Below are 23,122 nucleotides of genomic sequence, written 5' to 3'. Positions count from 1 at the left end.
TGAGCCGTGTCGTTGTTTAGAGGTGGGGAGTGACACGGATAAATCATGGTTTTATTTTGCCGAGGAGGTGAAATTACACAGGAGGTGGACGGCGGCGCGGATCGCAGAAGGGAAGTGCTCGTTGCCAGGACATGGACTTGAGGAGACTGACCCGTGCGGGCCGTCATTATGTCCGCCGCACGGGGCCTTAAATATAGATCCCGGCTTCCCAGATGAAGCCGGAGCCGGACAGAGGCGCGGCTCTTCTCGCCCAAAACCAGGAAAACCTGCATCCTGTTTTAATATGGCGTTTGCAGCAGTTCACAGGACTGTAATGGTACACCGAGAGACGCCAAATAAGTTTTATCTCAGTCCCGGCAATTTGTGCAGTCATTTGTTGTTGTGGTTGTTTTTTCTTGAGGTTTTTTTATTTTTTTTTCTCTCCAGATTGCTCGTGGCACCCCTCTCTCCTCAACTCTCTCTGATTTTCAAATATCTGTTTGCAGGGGGATGTGTCAGTTCTGAGCAGATGACCTAGTTTTTATGCACGCACCATCTTCCACGCGTAGAAAGACCCTTGTACATACGTTCCGTGTCTCGCGAAAGCGCCCAGGTCGATCATGCTCTGTAAATTCTGTTAACGCCACAGATTTGAGCTTCTGTGGGAACAAAAAACAAAATAAAACATAAAAACCCGTCAGTTATAGAATCGGTTAATTTTTAATTATCTACTCCGTACACAGCTGCTCTATGGTTGACTGTTGTTTATTTATTTTTTTTCTTCAGCATTTAATTGGAGCTGAAACAGCATGACCTATTTTGTTTGGAGAGAATGTATACTTTATCTGCGCCTCCTCAGAACGTGGCCCTGAGCTTAATTTTTGCAGCGCTGTAATGGTTCCCCTCAAAGTGTAATGCAGCGCAGATTACTCATAACCTGTTTAGCATTGCAGGCAAGCAAATTCATCAACTGGATTACATAAAGCCACAAATATATTCAGACCCCCTTTTGTGTGCATTTGCATGAAGTGAATCAATAATGCGGCTGATGGAAAAGTGACGGGGCAGCTTTAGCTCGGGAAATTATGCTGTTTAGTTTTGCATCTTAAGTGGAGCACCTGCAATCAGAATGGCGACTGGGTTCCCTGTTCGTCTGAAATGTGCCTGGTCAGGCTTCCGACTGAGTCACTGCGCCACTTTTCTGTGAAAGTGATCTGCTGTGTCACCGAAAAGCAAACTTGGAAAAAAAAAAAGGACGGCCGTGAAACTGCAGCACTGGCTCAAGTAAAGCCATTCTCTGTACATTTATGGTCCCAGATTTCAGCCTTGTAACCCCCCAAAGTTGAAGTGAAAAGCATAAATAAATGAGTAATCATGTCAAAGTAAGAGTCATATGCCTTCCAGTAAAAAACATAAGAGTCTGACTTATTTTTTACAAATTATTTATACTTGAAATTCAGCCAGATTTCAAGAATTCACACAAACATTTTATTCATAACTAAATGTTATTGATAAATAATGAATACGCCATAAAATAAAAAAGCATCCCATAAAGTAAAAAAAACAAAAATATAAAAATATATTTATTAATTAGGAGTTTATTTTGTCTGTTTTATCTCCTATATTATTTATTATTATATGAGAACATGGAATAACAATACCCTGGGGGAAAAAAACTGTTAAAAAAATAAAAGTCCATGAAATGCTTAAAGTATCTTTACAAAATGTCACAAAACAAAACACTATGAAATGAATAAATAAACTGCAAATTAAATGCGTAAATTTTTTTTAATAAAACATGGTGGTGGAAGGGTGATGATGTGGGCTTGTTTTGCCACTTAGCAGAATCAACCATGTGGGCCTCTGCAGTCAAACAGGAAGTGAACTGTGTAACGGCTACAGCTGAGACCTCAGTAATGATGGCATCAGTGGACCAGTGATGACAGAATTAATTAGAAAACAATAGAAACGACCTGATTGGACCTTAATTTAATTGTCCGACGTTTGATGTCAACAAACACCTTTAAAAGGAAGAAACATAAAATTCCGCCAGTGATGTCAGAAATTGTGAATACTACAAGTACAAGTCACCAAATCGGAAGCTAACTTCAGCTCTGTATAGTACAGTGTGCTTATGCAACATCACATTGTATTAAAGTAAACTGTCAATAGAACATGAACTACTGAATCTAAAGTGTGGTTCTTACAGATGTTGTATGTAAACTTGCCAGCTCAGCACCTGTAGTTGTGACTTCTGACTGAAAAATTCATTCGAAGACTCAGAAACTCAGCTGTGCCGCGCTTTCTACTTCGCCAAGTTTTATTCTAGGTAATGTTGTTTAAGGAGAGGAGTGCCATCTAGCGTTTGTTAAAAAAAATGCAGACAGCGTTCAAAATGCGGGCTAAAGAGCATACCGTACAGGACACTTCAGTTTGGCTAAAATTACGGGACATCCCGGCAAATACGGGACAGTTGGCAAACCTTGTTGTTTGCCAACCAGGTTTCTTGATAAAGTTTCCTTTAAAGAAGAAAGTACGAGTCGCAGATGACCAGCCTAGGCATGCTAGTTACTAGCTTCTCTAATGTTAAGTTAAGTGAGTAGTTTTCTCATTTGTCAACACCGGCCACTCATCTCTGGCGGTTGCTCGGTTGCCGGGGCCGGACTATAAATAATCAGATCTGTTGGTGGCTTTGGAATGGATATAGCCTCATGCGACAAAGAAGTAGCCACTGCTGGGTGCACAATAGCCTTAATTTAGGCACTGATGCCACACCATAGGGCTTGTGCAACTTCACTGTACTGAATACCTCTTCAGCGCTGTTCTACAAGGTCCTAAGAGGAATAATATTGCTGGAATGCTGGACTTACAAAGTGGTGTGCTCAAAATCTCCAGCAATCAGCACAAATGTCCTGAAGTGCTGTGTTTTCTTTAACTTGACATAATGAGTGGCTTTGTGTTGCTCATCCAAGTTCCAGTTTTCCCTGAGGAAGGACCAGATGATTGGTGTTTTCGTCCTAATGAAAGGCTCAAATTAAACGCGACGCGGCCGTTCGGTTGTCGACACACACAGAGACGTGCAGGAAGCGCGCAGAAACTCCCTGGAACGGAGAGTGGGCCCGATCCAGCAATCCTTTCATTGTTGTGGTAAAACGGAGTCGCCTAAGCTGCTGTAATCGCTCGTTTAGTGTTGCGGCAACAAATGCGTATTTTTAGACGTTTTCAATCCAATAATAAAGGTCCAATCCCCTCATGAACCCTCACTAATGCAGGGGTCCATTTGCTTGTTGCTGGGTTTTATTATTACCCCTTAATAGGCCTTATTTGCTTTTTCAGGGCCTTCTGTCCATTTCAGATAATTCCATTGTGATTTGGAGAGACAAAAGGAAGCGGCATGTCAGATTGAGCCGACTGAAGCCTGACTTAAAGCTGCAGCTCCATTGATAGTAAAGAGCATTTTCCATTGTGAAGTCCATCATCATTTAATCTGTGGATAAATATGGCTGCGAGTGATTATGTCTCCCTCAGTTTCTGCTGATGGTGCACAGGAATGTTGAGCCGTTATTAAAGGTAAGGCGGCTGCTTGAGGTTTGAAGTGCAGTTTGGCATTGGTGAGAAAACAGAGGCTCTATGAGGCTGATTGATGGCTGCAGGTATACAGACACAGATTAGGGTTTAACTGTTGTTCATTGGGGCTCTGCTTCCTCTCTTGTTGCTGTCACATTCAGCTTAGTGGGGGATTTTTTTTGTTGGTGGTGTTGTTGTTTATCCATCTGCTTGATCTCATTGTTGTATCTGGACAAAGCAAAACAAGAAAAAAAATTGACCTAATTAGGAGGGTACAACTTTTAAGTCATCAAAATGTTACTGTCCGTCACAACGTAGGCCTTCGTCAGTCAATAAACCTGAGTGAACTGTTTTGCATCTTCCATTATTAGTCGCCAAGAAAATCAAGTCAGCAAGTAGCAAAGGTTGTTTTAGACCAGTCATAATGGGACAATAGATTATTGAAATTTTGAAAAAGTCTTTACTACCACTGTTTTTTAAATGTTATTTGTTAGTTGCAAGACTCTAAAATGTTTCATTCTTGCGTCCAGATGTAAAAACTTTTTAGATGCCTGGAAACGATACTTTTTAATACGTGGTGTACAAAAAAATTCTCATGTAGGGTCATTTCTACACATGATGACATATAACCCACCTCTTAACCTAAATACACAGCATCGTTTCCATCCATAATCCAAACATTCATGCTCTTCATCGTCTTTGTTTTTTTTAATGTATTTCTTGAGCGGCTCTACAGTTCCACACACAGACCTACCATTTTGTTTTGGGTTGTTTTGTGTAGTTTATGACATTTCTGGGAAAATATGACGTATTTTAGAAATGACACCTTGGTACATTTGGAATAATTATGATTTCTTTTGGACAAGGCCTGAGAGGCACAAGTTAATATCACTCCCCATGTTACTGTTCCCCCCAATGCGGTCCAGCCGCTGCAGACCAACACACACAATCACATGACAACCAGCCATGCATGTCCATAGTTACTCTTAATTTAGAGAGACCAATTGACCTAACCCATGTCCTCCAAGAACATTTGTTCCTCACGGTCTCAACACATAAGCGGGTCTGAATTTAACCCACCAATGTTTGACCTGTGGTCCACATCAGGAAGTAGCTGTAGACCTTTACCCACTATGTGGTAATAAGTAAGGGGTAATAAAGGATTGCAGAGTGAATATGGTACAAAATCCCCCAAAAAACAAGAATCTTAGTTTTGCTCAGGGATGCGCAGAGGGGCAGCCCAGTCAGAGGCCCTGTGTGGCCCCCCAACTGCAGTCCAAGAACAGTAGAAATTTGGCCCTCCAGCAGATAAAGCTGGTGCAGCCGCATGCTGCTGATTTTCACTGAATCATTTATCTTAAATTTCCTTATTCAGAAAAGGTTCGGTACAACACAAATATAAAGTATATTTCTTTCGTAAGCCATGTTTTTTTTTTTTTTTACTAAAAACAGACTTAAACACTTAAGTTTGTTGAAAGACGGCACGTTTTCAAACAAAGTTCTTGTCGTCGTTGCTGGGAACAAAGTAAAAAAAAAAAAAAAAATTTCCTGACCAATAAAATATTAAACATTTAGAAAACTTTATTCAGTAAAACATCTGAGACCCCATAATTATTCATTTTCTGAGCAAATGAGACTGCTATGTTTAGTCAAAATCTTGCATGTCATTTATTGCAGAGCAGTTGAAAAGAATGTCAAAATAAAACAATTTTAGTTGATGCTTAGGAAATGAACATTCACTTTACGCTGTCAACTTTAAACAGAACATAAAGTTATAGCTTAAAGTTTGAAGCAAGGGGAGAAATGTTTTGATGTCACATCCCCATAAAGATGACCTGTTTGTATAACAGCCTCACAGTGAACCACACGCATACACATACACACACACACACACACACACACACACACACACCCACGCAAACACACACAGCAGTCACCATGTTTTCACCTTTGAGGGTAATACTGTTCAAAAGTTTGCCCAAAAAGTCAGTATCTTTTAATGACTCCAAAATGGTTTTGTTGCCATGTAAAAAAAAGGAGAATACCCACATTTAAAGGTCTCATATAAGTTAGTAATAGTCATGATTGTGATCATTTAAATACATTTGTGAGAATTAAGGATTTGTGCCTTTATATTATTTACAGACTCCCAGTGAACTGAACATGGACGGCTTTATTGCTTCTAATGACTGCCAAAGTCAAGGTGACTGCTTATGTCATAATGGCCGACGTGTTTCTGTCATCTGCTCACCTCACAGGAGCACACATTGACACATTGTGCTATTGCACAATAGATGTTCTGTTCAGGGTCTGGACGTTGCTGACCTTGATTGAAGAAAATTAATAGCTGCTGGTTATCCCATTGACTTCCTTGAGACATTATGTTTTTCTCATGTCGCATGATTACATAGTGAGTCATCACTTACTAAAACACTTGTCCGGACTGTCCAGACCTATAGTTTATTATGTACAACTGAGTCATACTCCAGTCACCTTGCACATGGCAGAATGTCCCCATGTCCGCCTGCTCTGACCCCCTGCATACAAGTGTTGATGTTAGTGGCCCGAACCTCTTGCTCAAACCTACTACTTCCCAAAGTGATGACTTCACATAAAGAAACCTCCCTTTTAAATAAATGGCAGTTTTTACAAAAAAAACTATTGTGTGTGAAAAGGTAAAATTGTCTTTTTGGCTCTTAAACTACCAATTCTCTTTCATTGTAGCCTAAAAAGAGACGCTTTGGGGGGCAGGGGGATTGCAGCAAGGTTGAGTCAGAAAATTCAGGATCAAAACTCCAAACAAAGGATATTGCTGTAGACACAGAGTGCTGTTTTCAACTAAAGGTAGAAGAAGAATCATAGTCGGGATCAATCAAAGTTCCTTTTGTCTCTATTGGCCCATGTTGCATCTTGACAAGTTATAACTATCACTTCTCTCAGTCTCCCATCACAGCCGGTGTTTTAATGGGAGACAGGCAGCAAGTTTAGTTCTGGATGTGGATCAGAGAGGTTCTGAATCATCATCAAATACAGAAACTAAATAGGCAGGGGCCGTGCAGAGACATTTGGAGGGGCAGGTGCTCAGAGTTAAAAGGGGCACATAGAACAAGATCAAGGGGCAATATTATGTGTTTTCCTGCCACATGCAATCAATTTATAGCACAATGAAGTAACAATGTTGCCTTCAATTGTATTTATCAAATATGACATAAAATAAATTTGACTTTGTAATTTAACACCTTAAAATTGGGCTTTTTTCTCTTTAAGAAGCTCCTGTTCTTTCTGACACTCCGCCTTCAGGAAGTCATCACAACATTAACTATTAATCCTTTAGTGTTTTTACCAGTGTTGCACTGAGAAGTAGCTGAATAATGAGCTCTGCAGATGCACAGTTCCACCAGAAGTTTGCTAACTGCTGCTGGCTAGTTTGAAGGAGCCGAGTGTGGGCGCCTTGGGTGACTCCTGCTCTGCGAGGCGGACGTTTGGAAGTTTGGAAACTGCAGCTCCAAGGTTGCGACGCTGGGTTCACCCAGTCATTTTGCACAGCTGAATGGTTGCCAAGGGAGATGAAAGGATTTCTCAAACATGCTGGAAAGAATCAAAGCAACACTTTTAGATGAGGGAACAAAATTATAACATGATGTAAAGCTAAAAAAAAAAGTCAATTTTACATGATATTGCCCCTTCCTGAGTCATTATCTTGATTTATTGCAGGTTTGGCAATACGCTGCCAAACCTGCAGGGTATTGCTGTACCAAATTGTTGGTACAGTGATTCAGGCTATTGATTATGAAACACTTTTAGACATGAACTCCAAATGCTACAGGTCGAATCTTTCTACAGCAGTAACTTCTGTTCTCGACCAGTCTCCTCCTGTCTTCAGCTCCACTTCCTTTGGGTTGAAGCGGAGTGGAGAGCAACCCGTGAGTTGCGTCGTGGTGACAGTCCAGATCTTCACGTCCCTCTCGATCCGCACCGTTGGGGCGGAGGGGCAGTGAGATGTAAAACAGGGTCAGCTTCTCGTTGCGTTGCCCTCCTCCGTTGCACCTCCGATGCCCTGTGAGCAGTTGTCTCTGTCACTTCGGTGGGAAAACAGAGGCCTGAGGTTTGGATCCTGGCAGAACAGTCAGGGCATCAGGTGAGAACATCTCACGAGCAAAACCCTCCCTCCGCCACCTCTCTCCCTGCAGCTTTCTTCCCACCCACTTCCACTCCACCACTCACTTAATCACTCCTGACACAATGCCAATTCCACATTGAGCGCTCCTCACGGCTTTATTCATAGACTCGGCAGCCGGGCAGCGACCAGCTCCCAGAGTCTGTCGTTACGCATCGAGCAGCGGCCGCTTTCACGTCTTATTGTTGTGTTTTTTGATTACAAGTGCTCTGGCATTTACAAACCTCTGAAGCCTTGGTCTGACTGAGGGCGTTCTGCAGCCTGTCAGGATGTCTTTCAAGGAGGATCACTGCTGATGAAAGAAAGCAGATGCGGATGACCTGAACCCCTTCTGCCCCCCTTCTGCCTCTTCAAACTCGTTGTACATAAGAGAAGACAACAGGTGCAGCTGTTAACCCAGTCACCGCTAAATTTAAGCCCCAACTTCAATGAAACCGGGACCCGAGTGTCCTGAGGGCGCAGGCAAAACAATTTACCGAACTGAGCCAGACATAGCTGGAAAAAAAAACTCGCGCCCGCCGCACGCACAGCTGCTTTACAGCTCCCATTGTTGTCTCTGAAAAGCCGAACAGGAGCCGTGAAGCAATCATAAAGCACGCAGGGAAGCAATTTCTTTCTCTTATTCAAGTGAAAAATTATTCCATGCTGTCACAAAAGACTCCCTAACAAGGTGCTTTAAACTCTTTGGCAGAGCGTTGCTGCGGGGCGGCGGAGAGCCGGATAAGATATAAATGAAGCTTAAAGTCAAGAGTCTGTTTCTGGTAATGGGTGCATTTCGTTCGCTCTCCAACCCGCTTTTGATGTGGAGTGAAGATTAACCGTGTTCAACTGTCTACTTGACTGTCTTAAATTAACAGCACGGGTTGACAGCCTCAGACCTTCTGCGAGGTGAAGGGAACTCGAAAAGAGATTTACTGCGTTTCTCCTTTGTGCGGCTTGTTGTTGTGTCTATTTCCGGCGCGTGGCACCTTTTGGTCAGTGAGAAGTTTCTAAGAAAAGCTGCGACATTTAAAGGTGACAACAAAAAAATACTGGAGCACTGAGGAGAGCTCCTCTTTCATCTCCCACTAATCCTCCCATCATGCGATCCGGGCTAATAACGGCTGAGCGGGACGCGGGGTGCCAAGGAATCCCGGCCCAGCTGCTTTCTAGAAAGAAAGTGCTCCTGCAGGGCAGACACGCTCCTCCGTCCGACATGTTGATCCCTCACAGCTAATGAGGCCTACTGTCTGAGCTTCCTTTATCAGCGGGGCCGCATCCTAAGCCGGGCCAAGCAGCAGTCATGTGTCAAAGTTTACACTCCCAGATCCATGGTGGGCAGTAAGCAGAGCTCAACGGTTCTCACTCCCTCTGGATATAAAGTACAGATAGATGGCCTAATCTGTGAATTGGAATACCTCTGTATTATTCAGGTTCTTCACATACAGTGAGTCAGATTGCAGAATATTATGTCTGCATTTGATGCTCAAATCACTTTGGAGCCAAATTTGGATTTCCAGAAGTTTTTCCACTGATGATAGAGGACTGAAATATAACGTCAACTAACCAAAATAATCACCTTTTTTGCCAAAAGATGAATTAGGTAAAATAAAAAAAAAACACTTTTTGGTGCTAACACAGATTAGAGGGTTAGAGGTTAGGGTATGGTTAGGGTTAGATTTATGGCCCGAACTCGGCCAGGTTCGAGCCAGAGTTATTTTCTTGATGTTCGGGTTGGGCTCACACACAGTGCTGGCTTGGGCCGGTCCGGGTTGGATTTTCTTAGGCCTGATCTAAACTCTAACATAGATAAATCAGGAACTCTGAAATGTGTAGTTCCTGTTTATGCACAAGGTAGTGGTAACTCTGCAGCATAGCTAGCTGCTAATGTAAGTTAGAAAAGCAGTAGCTAGCACTAGCACAAGTTAGCACTAGCGCAAGCTACCACTAGCATAAACACTAGTGCTAGCTAACTCTGCTAGCACTGTCAGAATCCTGTAATGCTTAGGCCGTACCAGTAGGTGGAGACAACCTTGAAATGACTAAATCAATTGACAGTATTTATCCTTTATTCTCTGGCATTGAGTTCAGCTTTCGTTTGAAGTAAAGCACGTTTGATGTACATCAAAATGGCTCCACTGTTGTTTGGGTCTAGAAAGCAATACTGGGCATGCTCAGTGAAGCCCTCCTGATCCTTGACATTAATCTCTACATTTGAGGACCAGGTAGCTTCTACGGTAAATTGGAAAAGTTTTAGCTTAGTTAGTTTAGCTCTTCAGAAGTAGTTGATTTGATAGCAACTTAAGTCAGCGAGAAAACAAAACATTTCTGACTTTAACTCGTGACTTAACTTTTCTGTGACTCAAGTCTTATGAACAATATTTATAAGGAGTGAAACCAAGCCTCTATGAGTTACAGGCCACAGCTGAGACGTTAAAAGATATTTAAGTGTAAAAACTAATTAATGACAGTGGATTGTTAATCATTCTTAAAATATAATTGCTAAATGTCAAATTAAGCCAAGAACAAACATAATTCTAATGCAAGGATTTATTTTAAAAAGAACTAAGAAAAAAAACTATTTTCTCTTTCAATGCAGGAGCTTAAAACCACAACCGAAAATTGTTTACAAATTTGTGTGCATTCATTCTCTTAAAATATTAGTGTTTTTAACAAAATCACCAGTGGCACAGTCATTGGTGACCAAACTATGCCTTTAAAGTAGCTGAAATATTTTACTATCTACATTTAGCTTTAATGTAACCTGAGTTTCTAGGAACTTGGTTCAAGTACGCCGTGACTTTCTGTTTCCCCCTGGTATAAATACATATGATGCGGCACTTTGTAAGAGTTCCAGCAAAACATTATGACCCTTGACGTAAGCAGAAACGTGTGCGTGAACCTGAGTAGTTATTTATTTTAGGGCATCTATAAATAAAAATTGTAATGACACTAAACAAAAATGTGCTAATTTCAGGCCTAAATCCAAACCACTGTAACAAATAACGCTCTAAATCTGTCTGTCCATCTAAACAAAATATTCCTTTGCCTTCCATATGGAACATTGAGTCTACATCTTCTTACATCATCTCAATAATTCACCACATCCTCACATCGTTCATACATATCGGCAAAGGTTTTTTTTTTTTTTTTTTTAATTCATGAGTGTTTCTCAAAGATGTCTAGCGCGTCTCATGTTCATTTGGTCTTAAGTTCTGCTCAGCTGCCAAGCAGAGCCTTTTCTCTCTCACCTCTGTGTGCCCCGTGGAGCTGCAGCGTGATGGCGCGCCGCACGTGGCAGGCGAACCCTCCCACGGCTTGCAGGGAAAACTCACGCACGCCTTAGCAAAAAAAACAACAACAAAAAAAAAAAACAGACTTTTTCGATTGTTTGGGTACAGCGCATCAGAGAGACGTGCTTTAAGTGGATCATAATGGTTAGAAATGGAAAACGGATGTTGATTTTTGACCAAATGGAAATGTGTTGTTTTCTGTCATAGTATGCCAGTAAACGACAGGAGACTTCAGACAGAACATATAATTCAGCAAAGCTGTTAGTTGGTGAAATGGTTGAGTCCTAATTGCGACTGATTATTTAATTGATGAATGCGATTAATTGATTAATCACATTAAAGAAAGGGCATATTCTTCCCATTTTTTATTTAACCGTTTAATATAATATTAGAAATACATTTTAAGGTGTAAATAAGCAAATCACTTCCTCTTTTAAATAAGAAAATAAATATTTTATTGCCTAAATGCCGTAATGTAGCATTCATTTAGTGAACGCTTTATCGTTTGCAGCTGAAAAATCCTTCCAACATCGACGTGTTAAAAGCTCAGTCCTCCCTGCTTTTTTTTAACATCCACACTGTGTAGCAAAAGGTATTTAATTGGAGATTAAAAAAAGAAAATACAATTACAGAATCTGAACAAAGTGAAGCAAAGACTATGTCACTTTAGGAGTTCTGGGTAAAACATATTTATATACAAATGTTTTTTCCTTTTTTTTTGCACTTTGCATTCCTAAATGTAAAATATAAATGTATTTTCCGTACAGTTCTGATATAATTACTGCTCTGAAGGTATTCTTTCAGCAAATGGCCATTTGTGAGTCTGCATACTGTAGTTAATGATTAATCGATTACTGAATTAATTGACGATTATTTCAAAAGATTGATTAATCACAATTAATCTGATTAATTATTTCAGTCCTGATAAAATGTTGCTTCATTGTGAAACTGTGAAGTTTGTCCAGTCCCAGACACAGTGGTCAACTGTTGTAATTTAACATTTACCCATTTGGGTTGCAGAAACTGCAGCTCCTTTTCCCCTTGCGGCCACTGAAGGGCATAGCAACTTGAATAAAAAGTACAGCATATCCCCTGAATGATGCACTTGTGCCCTCAGTTCTGCTACTCAGTTCTCCTGTGTTCTGTTGTTGTGGCGCTAAGCCACGTAGTGTAATAACCTCTGGATATCCAATCAGTATGGTTGCGTTACAGACTGAGCTTTTCAGACTGTTTGACTGGGGTGGCGTTAATCTCTCGGCAGGAGTTTTGTCCTAGAGTGGACAAGGCCTCAAACCTCAAACCTACGACAGCATATTAGGAGTACATTTCTGACAAAAAAATTAACTGGAAAAAACAAATACATTTCTGAGCTCCAAAAGTTGAAAATTTGTTACGAAAACACTCACAACTTTTTATAGTCTTGAAGAAGCTTAGATTTTTCTGAGTTTGAAAAGTTTAAAATTTGCTGGGGAAAAAAAACTGCTTTTGAGCTTAAAAATAGACATTTTCTAGAAGATAATATGAAATTTCTGACTTTGAAAAGTTGAATATTTGCTAGTAGAAACCCACATTTTGAGAATAATCTGAGAAATTTTCTAGAAAAAAACAGAAATTTCTGAGTTTCGAAAGTTGTTAAATTTTCTATACGTTTTTTCTAGAAAATGTCAAAGTAATCTCAAAATTTTTAAGTTTTTTACTGGACATTTACTCTTGCTTTTTTTAAAACCTGATCTACGTTAGCCCTATCACGTCATTGTTCCCATCAGCTACTGTCACAACAGGCGAAACAAAATTTTGCTTTGACATCAGTAATTTTGAAGGAGTGAAATTCACTTCATTGATCTCCATGGATTTTATTCCAGCGTCCTGCTATTCGGACAATCTACACTATTGAATACTCTGCTTTGTACCGTGAACACCTGTCTGCCCTTTAGATAGAAAACACAAAAGCTTTTTATAATCATTGTTGACATTTTGCTGAAAAACATAAATATCAATAGATAAAGTGTAATGAATTTCCCAGGGTGGATTTTGGATCCCTCATTATACGCAGGCTAAGTACCTAAAGGTTAGAGGTAAACAGTCAAATAATACACATTCGATAACTGCAGGATAATTACCCATACATTCTGCCTCCACAAGTATTTTGTATTCGCATCTTTTATTGAAGATGCAGATTTGTGCGTCTGCTGCATGAAAGCGTGAATTAAAGAGACGGAAACCACGGCGACCTCTCCCAGGTGTCGCAATTAGGAGCCGCTCAAAGGTCGGCACAGATTTCTGGGTTATTGAAAATCAAATCCGCTGCAAAGATCTAGGAAGGCCATCGACGTGTGGCCGTTATCTGAAGACAAAAAAAAGAAGCCTCTCCGCTCAGCAAAACAGAGAGAATCCAACGCATCGCCCCTGGAGGATCCCCGAAAAAGGACAAACAGGCACCTGAGACGAGGGATGGAGCCCAGGCCTGGAGCTGCAGCAGAACAAGCTTTTTTAAATGTATTTATTTTTTCCTCTTCAAGCTTTAAAGGATGATTGGCAGAAAATGTCAAACGCGACACGTCAGCCCCAAAGCAGAACACACAGAGGACAGATGTCAGAGACGGCGCGATAAGGAGGCGGGCGGGCTTATAGGAAAGAGACGACTTCAGAGGGTTATGTCACCGAATCTAGAATCCATTTCAGATCTCATCTAAATACCCCTCACCTGACCTGCCTCCCCAAACGCTCCCAGCTTGAAAGCAGCTTTCTGATAATATTTACCTCTTCCTTCAGATTCAGTCGGGGGGTCACTGTTTGTTTTTTTGGGGGGGTTTTGGTTCAAAAGCAAACCTTCTGGTCTGGGCCCTCAACCAGGGTCAGATATCCCAGAAGGCAAAGGCATACACTGCATGTTAATTACTCTGTGTGTTTTGTTTGGCTCTCGAGACTGTGCTTCAGTTTTCTTCTCTCGTTCAGCTTTTAACCCCGACGTTTTGTGTTTTTTTTGTTTTGTTTTGTTTTGTTTTGTTTATTTTCCAGGGCGGCGCTCCCGCCTCGCACCCAGAGGACGAACTAGCGCGCCTGACCAAAAAGATGCTGTTCGACATGGACAACCCTCCGTCCGACGAATATTTCGGTAAGACGTCTGCAGTTTATCTGGTCTTTGTCTTCCTGTTTTAATGATCTCCTACAGAAGAAAACTCTTCCAACCCCCAACTTCTTATTTTTATTTTTTGCAACCCCCAAATAGTTTGTCATAAATCCCAGATTATCTTGTGTTTTTAACTTTTCAAACAGAAAAGTTGCATTTCAATCTTTAGGCACATCATTGTGAAAGGATTATAACCAACCATTATCTCTTTTTTTTTTCTTTTTGTGTCTTTCCAAGTAAAACTGGAGGAACATTCGAGGTTTTGACCTTTTCTTATTCACATCAGTGCTTTTAGTACCCCAGTGCAGGTTGTTTGTTCGGTGCAATTGGGCCAATTATGGAAAAGATGGAAACTTGAAGAAGTAAAATGTTTTCATAAACTGAGCATTTTTTCCCTCTGTTGATGTAACCACCTCGCCTTGTTACTGTTCTGTTTATAAAATAAAAATGGGCTCAAAGCTTTTACTCTAAATTCCCCTGAAAATATTTGCTCCAGTTGAGAAAGAAAAGGTTTGAACCGCAGCGGAGAAACGGAGCGTTTGTGAAGGAATGACCACTTCTGAAGCTCACCGAAACGATTAATCGGATTAGTAACGATTAATTGATTACTAGCTTGCTAACTTAGTGTTCAGTTAATTAACTTTGAGTCTACACACTCAAAAAAGGCAATTTGCTGAAAGAGCCATGCAGTCAGAGCTGTAATTAAACTGTACAAAGAAATACGCACATTCTGCATTTAAGATAAAAATGAATAAATAAATAAACTTCACCTGAAAATCTGTTTCACCTGGTTTAAATTTTCTAAAAAACAAACAAACTCTGAAGCACTTTTGCTGTTCAGTTATTAACTTGCTAATCCAAAAATCAACAGATTATCCATACACTGTATTCATAATATTCATATTCATGTTAAGCTTAGCAGAAAGAGCTGAGCCTAAGTCTGTTATAACAAATTTTTCTGTGCGATAAATTGTCCCAGAATATATTGTGATAAATGATTATGTGGTCATTTTGAAACCATTTTCAATATGATAATAATAATAATAATAATAATAATAATAATAATGGCTTCCTAATGCAAGTCCACCTTTGTCAAAGATCAAATAACTTTATTCTTTAAAGAACTTTTATTACTGGAACTGTAAGACATTTTAAATATCCAAAATAAACTAACAAAACAACAATAATTATCAAGTCTCTGTTGCCAAAATTGCTTTTCAAAGCTAATTATTTATTTTTGTAGAAAAAAATTTAGTTCTACATGTCAAATATTTCAACAATATTAAACTGGAGTATTTCTCTGATTGTCCAAATGGAAATTATTGAGCACATTTTAATTTATCATGCAATTAATTGATTTGTTGCCTGTGGTGACAGGCTTTTCTGAGCCTTTCACATGTTGTCAAGCGTACACTGAACAATTGCTGTGTCGTAGCATTTTAGGCAACAAAAATACTTATTTAGTTATTTAAAAAAGGAAACTGAATTATTTGTATATTTGCATTTTTAGTGTATTTTTTATGTACAAAAAAGGGCTTAAGTGGTTAAACGTAAAAATGTGCAGAATGTGCCATTTTTTCATCCAATTCATCATGAAAATAACTGACAGAATAACTGATTACTAAAATAATCATTAGCTGCAGCACTAAGCATAAATATAGTATCAAAACTGTAATTAATTATGTCCAGATTCTATAGTTTGGCATTTCTGTATAAGAACGATGCAATTATATCTTCCTGACGACAATCGTTTACCTTTTTTTTTTTCTTTTTGACTGATTTGAGGTAGATTTATTTATTTTTTTTATCATGTTTTGGCCAACATTACCTCCAGATTAAAACCCTGCTTCCTTTTCCTCCAGCATTTCGAATTAAGAGGAAGTAGAAGACAGAGAATCCGTACGGTCCAGCTCCATGACCTCTAATCTAAAAATTATATTTAAAAAAAAATGGACTGCACATAAGCTAATCTGAAGTTTTCTTCCTGCTGGGAGTCGCTTACCGTGGTGATTCATGCCCTCCATGTTGGACTGTGGCACAATTTAAAGAGTCGCTTCCTGTAATTGTGTTTTGAACAGAGCCGAACAGCAGGTTCAGCTATTTCTGGACTCGTATCCTTGGCTCAAAGTGCCGCTGGCATGACAACAGTGTCCTCGTAATAGCGGCTGTCAGAGGTGCTCGAAGAAACGCTGTCTGAATGAACACCTGATGCATGCGTAATGACTGCTGATGAGAGCTTTGTAGAGAAAACAGAAAGCTATTTAAACACATTTCATTGGTGTAATTATGTAAATAATAGTGCAACGGCCGCACACTGTGCGTTTTTCACTGTGACATTTAGTGGAGCTGGAATAAAAACAGACACACTCCTTCCAGAGTGAGCCTGTGAGCCGGGAACATGTGGGGTTATCAGAATCACAGGATGGTTTTCCAGATTAGACCTCATAGTTTAGCTTGGCATCACCAGGAGCCATTTTTAGAAAGTGTCTCTGTAACCAGGAAAATGTCTTCATTGAAAAAACACAAAGTCTGATCAAGTGTTTGTGGTCCAGTTTCTAGTGCACACATGTTGGTACACTTGAAAACAGACAAAACTAACTTACAAGTAACTTTTCAAGAAGAAATTTAAGCTTTTAAGTCAGTAATTCCTTAAGATTGATGAAAAAGTGCCAATTCCACTGGCAGATTATTTCACTTATGATATCATGAAAATATCTTATTATAAGTCCAACAATTATACTGCTCCGGTACAAGACGGGTTCTGTGTCGGTGTCCCAGAAAAAAAAACAAAAGACCTTGTGAAGATACTGTCTGAAGCTGGAAACAGTCATCATCCACAGTTAAACTGTCCTGATTGGCCGCTCAGGGAGGAAGAAGCCATCACTCCAAAAGAAGCATAAAAAGACAGATTACCTTTACCAAATGCACATTGAGACAAAGACCTTCATTTTTGGAGACATGTCCCGTGGTCTATTGAAACTAAAGTGGAACTGCTTGGTCGTAATGACCAAGCAGGTTTTTTTTGGAGGAAAAACTGTGATGCTTGTACCTAACAAGAAGTGGCAGCATCATTTTGAGGAACTGTTGCACTTCATAAAATAGTTCACCAGTCATGCGGAAAGAACATGATGTAGAAATATTGAAGCATCGTCTGAAGACATCAACCAGGAAGTAGAAGCTCAGGTCCAGATTGGTCTTCCAAATGGACAGTAACCCTCAGCATACTGTCAAAATGACTTAAGGACAAAGTCAATATTTTGGTTTTGTCATCACAAATCCCCACTCTGTTTTATGGAGAAGTTGTGGGTAGATCTGAAAATGCATGTGTGTGTTAGTGTGTGTGTGAGTGAGGCAGTCACCGGCTCTGTCAGGACCGAAACTCCAGCAAACTGTCATGAGAAGCTTCTGGGAGGAAACCCAAAAGGTTTGACTCCAGTCATTCAGTTCAAAGACGACGCTACCAAACACAGAGGAAACCAATGTGAACTTCTGATTCTGAAGACATTCATGAATAAATCTCTGACATTTTCGTTCTCTCACTATTGTCATATTTAGCAAGTAGAACTAATTTTGTTCTAATTGACCTAAAAAAAAAAGAGAGAGGTTTGGTCTGATTTGACTTCAGGCAGTGAGAAAAACAATCCATCTGTCCTTTTATTCAGTGTATGTAAACTTCTGGCTTCAACTGTAGACTCTGTAAACTGCCAAGACAGCTTTTATCAATTATTTCACAGACATTAGATGTAATCAGTGACAAAAAAAATATTTAAAAATCTAGATTTTCAGCAAATTCCGAGGCTTATTTGGATTTTCCTTTAGAATATTTTCCTTTTTTTCTCTCCTCTTGGCTGAATCATTAAATATTTAATTCTACCCCCTTCCACCCTCACCCCGTCTGAAAATATAGAACTGTCAGGATTAAACAAGATGCCAGTTTTAATGCTATTCTGCAAAATAGGATTCAGGAGGCAAGGATTCTGTGCGTTTATACATCATCTCTGTTTTTCCGCCCTCTGCACTCTGAGCTGCCAGAGAGCGCCAGCCCCGCGCTGCTCCCTCTTGCTTTAGCCTTTAATCCCCTTTGCCCTGGAATTAGTTCCCATGCCCATTAGATAGCTCATTCAGTCAGGTTCTGCAGAAGGCTTTATATCGCCTCATAATCACATGGCGCACACCGCTGTAGTGTGTGTAGGTGTATTATAGCAACAGGGACGTGTATTTAACCGGTATTAAGAGAGATTCGGCTCCACGTCGCGGAGCGTGCACGCATGTAAAGACCTTAATTGGTTCACATTAGACATTGGGTCAAATGGATCTCCTGGCTGAAACGAGATGTGGGTGAGTGCGGACGAGATGCGGGCTCGGTCTGGAGCGACAGGTGGGATGAGGGCGGCTATTAGTCCCTCTGATCAGAAAAGACGTGCGAAAAGAAAAAAAGTTTTCGGTTTGCCGACAAGCCATGTAGGAGACGCAGCAAACAGAAAAATTGGGAACACTTTATTTGGAGGCGTGTGCTTAAGACTGACATGACATAACATGAGTCATGAACATGAAGGAGTCTGCATGAATGCTCATGACTGTTGTCATGAAGTGTCATTCGGTAAATAATGACACTTTTAATGGAATACAATTAAAATGTCACCACTTGCCAAATAATGCAAAGTTGACACTTGTAATCCAACATTTAATGCAACTTTGCATTAAAAGTGGTGTTATTTAGCAAATGACACTTCATGACAACAGTTATAATACATTCATAGCTGTACTCATATTAAGTGTTTTGTCATGTTTATGACTGTCGTGCAGCCTTATGCACAATCGTTTAGTTATCCAAAATTTGAACTGCTTTTCCTTTATGCAAAACTTCCTGTGGGGGGAAAAAAGCAACCACACATGACCCTGAGGTACACAGTCTGCACTGTGAAGCATGGTGGAGGAAACGCGTGGCACAAAAAGCAATTAATCAATTCATGAATTAAAATTAGAGCCATAATTTCCATTCTTGAAGGGCAATTTTGTTTAAAAACTCCATAGTCCTTTTTTTTTTTTTTTTAATTATGGTTTCTTTTGTGGGTGTTTTTTATTTCCTTTTCTCTTTTCTCGTTTATGGTCGTTGAATTTTATTTTAGATATTTAAAATGTTTTAAAGTTGAAGTGAGGAGTTTTCTGTTTGTTGGACGAACTTAAATTATAATGCCGTTATTTTTATATTATTTGAAAATGGTATCAAAACAACAATTTTATCAATTAATGCAATAATTTCTAGGGCAATTCATCATCTTGAGAAATTTATCGCGACATTGGCCGCCTTATTTCACCACTGAAATTCTGTTATGTTCTACTGACATAGTAACAAATAAAAATCTTATGGATTACACATATGATGCCTTTATGGAAAATTGAAAAGAAGAAATTAATTGAATGTATGTATTGCTTATGAACAACTCTAAAGATCTGAGGCCTAAACAAAGTTCCATCAGCTCTTAAGCTTAAATAGATGCATGTTCATATATTTGAATGGCCTAGTCCAAGGGTCTGCAACCTGTGGCTCAGGGAATGCAAGTAGCTCTTTGGATCTTCCACAACGGCTCAGCTAATATTTTTAAATACGGCTTTATTAGTAATAATACATGCAAGTTTTAAAAGTTTTTTATGGAATAGCTGTATTGAATTTTCATGTCGTTACTAAAAGTACCAGTAACATTCATTTCATCTGCTTTTTTCGAGTTTGAAAATTAGCTTCTTTTTTCACATAATGCTCCACCCTATGCAAAGAAAATGTATTATTTTCCTTTTTCAGCAAATGTTAATGTTTACTTTATTCTAAAAAATAAAAAATGTCACTTCTTTAATAACGTTTATTTTAGCAGATATTTTATCAGAAATTTTAAGCTCTTTTTTCAAAAGGTGATGTAACATTTGCTGCTCTAAGTGAGCCTTACTAAGCCGGACCGAAGACAAAAAATGGCTCCTTCAAGTCAAAGGTTGCAGACCCCCTGGCCTAGTCAAAGTCGAGATTTAAATCCAACTGACAATCTGTGGCAATCTTGAAATAAGAACGGACAAAAATCCTTTCAGTCTCTAGTTGTGCTTTTGTGTTTTTGCTTCATTGTTATTACTAAGTAATTGCAACAGAAAGTGTTTCTATAAAGTCTTGATGCAGGGGGAATAAAATAAAATAAAAGGTGCACCGATAAATTGGCCCCAATTTCCTGAATTTTGGGAGATCTGCGATCGGCCGATACACATGTGAAACCGATCCTCATCCACCGATCTCATCTACCTTGGCAAAGGTCTATACAGTGGAAAATGAAGGCCGGCAGGCGAAAGAGCAAACATGGAAGTTTGAAAAACGGGTCACAAGTGACGCGAGGTAGCCGGAGCAAGTTAGCGGCGGCTGCGTGTTCACTTCCAGCTGACAGAGGCTGACTGTCGCCTGAGTAGAGGAGCGGAGAGGGACGGGGGGATGGAGGGGGCCATGTTGTGGTTAGACAAGGCAACAGCTGAGTGAGCTGAGAGACGGGAAGAGAGGAGGGCAAAAAGCCCACGACTGAGGTGACTGCTGGGACTCATTAGCAGAGAGTTCAAGCGCAGAGGCACGCTGCTCTGCGTCTCCTCCCCCGCTGAATAATGTACACAGAGTCACCCCCGTTATGGAAAAATGAGCTCCGGCCCGGCCCGGCTCCTACTGTACGACCAGGGCTGTGGGGAGGAATGCGAGTCCCAGAGCTGGAGACTCTTTTTTTGTAATTACAAAGAATCCAGTGGCACGCAAGCCGCGGCTCTTTCTGCCGCGTGTAGCTGTTGACACCCTGAGGCTAGTAATTAGTGAGATTAATCAAAGCGGTGGCTGCGATCTCTCAACGCGTGACCGGATCGCCGTCTCCGTTCTGCAGCGGCCTTATCCCCGTCACTGAGCGTCTTTGATGAACTCTGATCCGGAGCGGCCGTTTCGCGGGTTTCCATCGGTCCAGAGGGGGTTAATTCGACCGAATTAGCGTTATGCTCCGGGCTCTGTGATGTCACCAGGAAACTTTTCATCAGATTCGTCCGAGCTTCCCGAGTTCCAGAGGACGCGGTTCTGCGGCGCCGTCCGGCAATTACACCGGACATGTCTTTGAAGAGTTCTCCTTTTTTTAAAAAAAGAGAGTGCAGAAATCTGTCGTTCTCCTAAAGTCTGGTAGAGCTGTGAGAAGCAGGAGGTGGAGGAGTGGTGGTGGTGGGGGGAGTTGGGATAAAAGATGGTGCACTATAGGAGAACGTCTTTTCTTGTGAGAAACCCGGTTTGCAAGCCAGAAAATTCCCCCCTCACTCTTCCCCGTCCCCCAATGATTGAAGCTTCTTTGAAAAGCAACTGATTAGTCCTGATTTAGAGTTCCAGATTAGATTTGAGTAATCTGAAAGAGCCTTTTCTCCAAATGTCATCATCCGTCATATTTAATCCACTTAGGTTGCGCGTAGGTGTACTGTGTTTGTGGAAATCTAATAAGACACAGCTACTCAGATGCCTTGGCATTCGTGCATCGGAGGGAACTTACAATATTTTGTCGTCGCTACGTTTCTGTCAACCAAAAACCGGGACGTAAAGCTGAATAATTGAACGGATCAGATGCTCTGCATTATTCACAATTAGTGATCATGATACTTATGCAGTCTTCTGCTGCAGAATATCACTACTTCTTCTTTTACACCCATGTAACGTTTTGGGAATTCCTGCATGTGATTCCCTGATTCCTGGGTGTTGTACTGTATAGAGGAGAATTAACATAAGTGTGACATTTTTTTATACCCAATCAATATTTATACAGAGGGAGATTTTCCAGTGGGATTTTTTTTTCCGTCGAGCCGTCGGAGTAAGTGTTACTGTCAGGTCGTGGAGAGAGAAAGTCATTAGAAATTAGTGGAAAGATCCGCGTCGTGGACTCAGAACTGTCGGGAAAAGAGCCCTTTTCTTCATGTTTCCTTTGTTTTTTTGTCTTTTTTTGATAAGAGTGAGAAAAGGGAAAAGAAAAGGCAGCCCTTCCTCTCGTCAGCTGGAGGAGGCCTCATAATTTATTAGACGCCCGGCATGAAAAGTTCATGAGGAATCTTGGAAGAGACACGATTGGCGGCGGAGACTCCGGTAACACCACGGGCCAGAGGAGTCGGAACGTATCCGCGCCGAGGTAACTGGGTCACAGAAAGTTGAGTTTCCCGCTCTCCCCGGTTCTCCCGAACACAACAGAAACATCACGACTTAATGTATTAATAGACCCTCCGGTTTAGACAGCTTTGTGCGGCGTCGACGGCGCTCCGGTGGAGCTCATTTGCATTTTACTGAGGTCGCCCTCAGCAGTCTCTCAGGAGTTTGCTCTTAGATGTGCCTCTACATGTCATAACGAGTGGGATGTGTGTCAGAGTGAAAACCTTTGTGTCACCCCCTTTCAACCCCCCCACACTCCCTTTTCACCCAATCATCTTCCCTGACATGTTCTCACTCCCGACTTCCGAAGCGCCTTTGGCCAACCTTCTTCAACGTCAAGGTGTGCCTCCGACACCAACCATCCTGCTAGTTGGTGCTCATTTCACTCTCCCCACTTTTGTTTTTGTCAAAATCTTTTTTTTTTTTTTTTTTTTTGTTTAACACTTTTTGTGTGTCTAATAGTTTTCACCGCTTACTGCTTTCCTGATTACCTTCACCTCGGTTATTCTTCGTTTTTTTTCACCTCGCCTTGGATTCAAGATGTCTCCTTAAATGTAATCCAGCATTTTTTGCTTTCCAAGGACCCTGAAACCTTTTTTTTTTTTTTTTTTTTTGTTTAACACTTTTTGTGTGTCTAATAGTTTTCACCGCTTACTGCTTTCCTGATTACCTTCACCTCGGTTATTCTTCGTTTTTTATCACCTCGCCTTGGATTCAAGATGTCTCCTTAAATGTAATCCAGCATTTTTTGCTTTCCAAGGACCCTGAAACCTTTTTTTTTCCCCCTCTTGCATTTTAAAAGTGAAATAAACATA

At 40.5% G+C, this 23,122-nt stretch overlaps 1 protein-coding gene across 1 annotated transcript in view; it reads left to right on the top strand.

Annotated features, from left to right (window-relative positions):
- The window catches only part of lpp (LIM domain containing preferred translocation partner in lipoma), a 199,289-nt gene that overhangs the window by 124,559 nt on the left and 51,608 nt on the right, over positions 1-23,122 (top strand). The window contains exon 8 of the mRNA XM_007571364.2: positions 14,014-14,110. Within this exon, the coding sequence (XP_007571426.1) occupies positions 14,014-14,110 (97 nt within the window). The remainder of the gene's footprint in view (positions 1-14,013; positions 14,111-23,122) is intronic.

The sequence above is a fragment of the Poecilia formosa genome, unplaced genomic scaffold (genome assembly GCF_000485575.1).
Source record: "Poecilia formosa unplaced genomic scaffold, Poecilia_formosa-5.1.2 Scaffold279, whole genome shotgun sequence".
Lineage (NCBI taxonomy): Eukaryota > Metazoa > Chordata > Actinopteri > Cyprinodontiformes > Poeciliidae > Poecilia > Poecilia formosa.
Note: the sequence above shows the minus strand (reverse complement) of the source record. Positions and strands in the feature narration are given on the sequence as shown.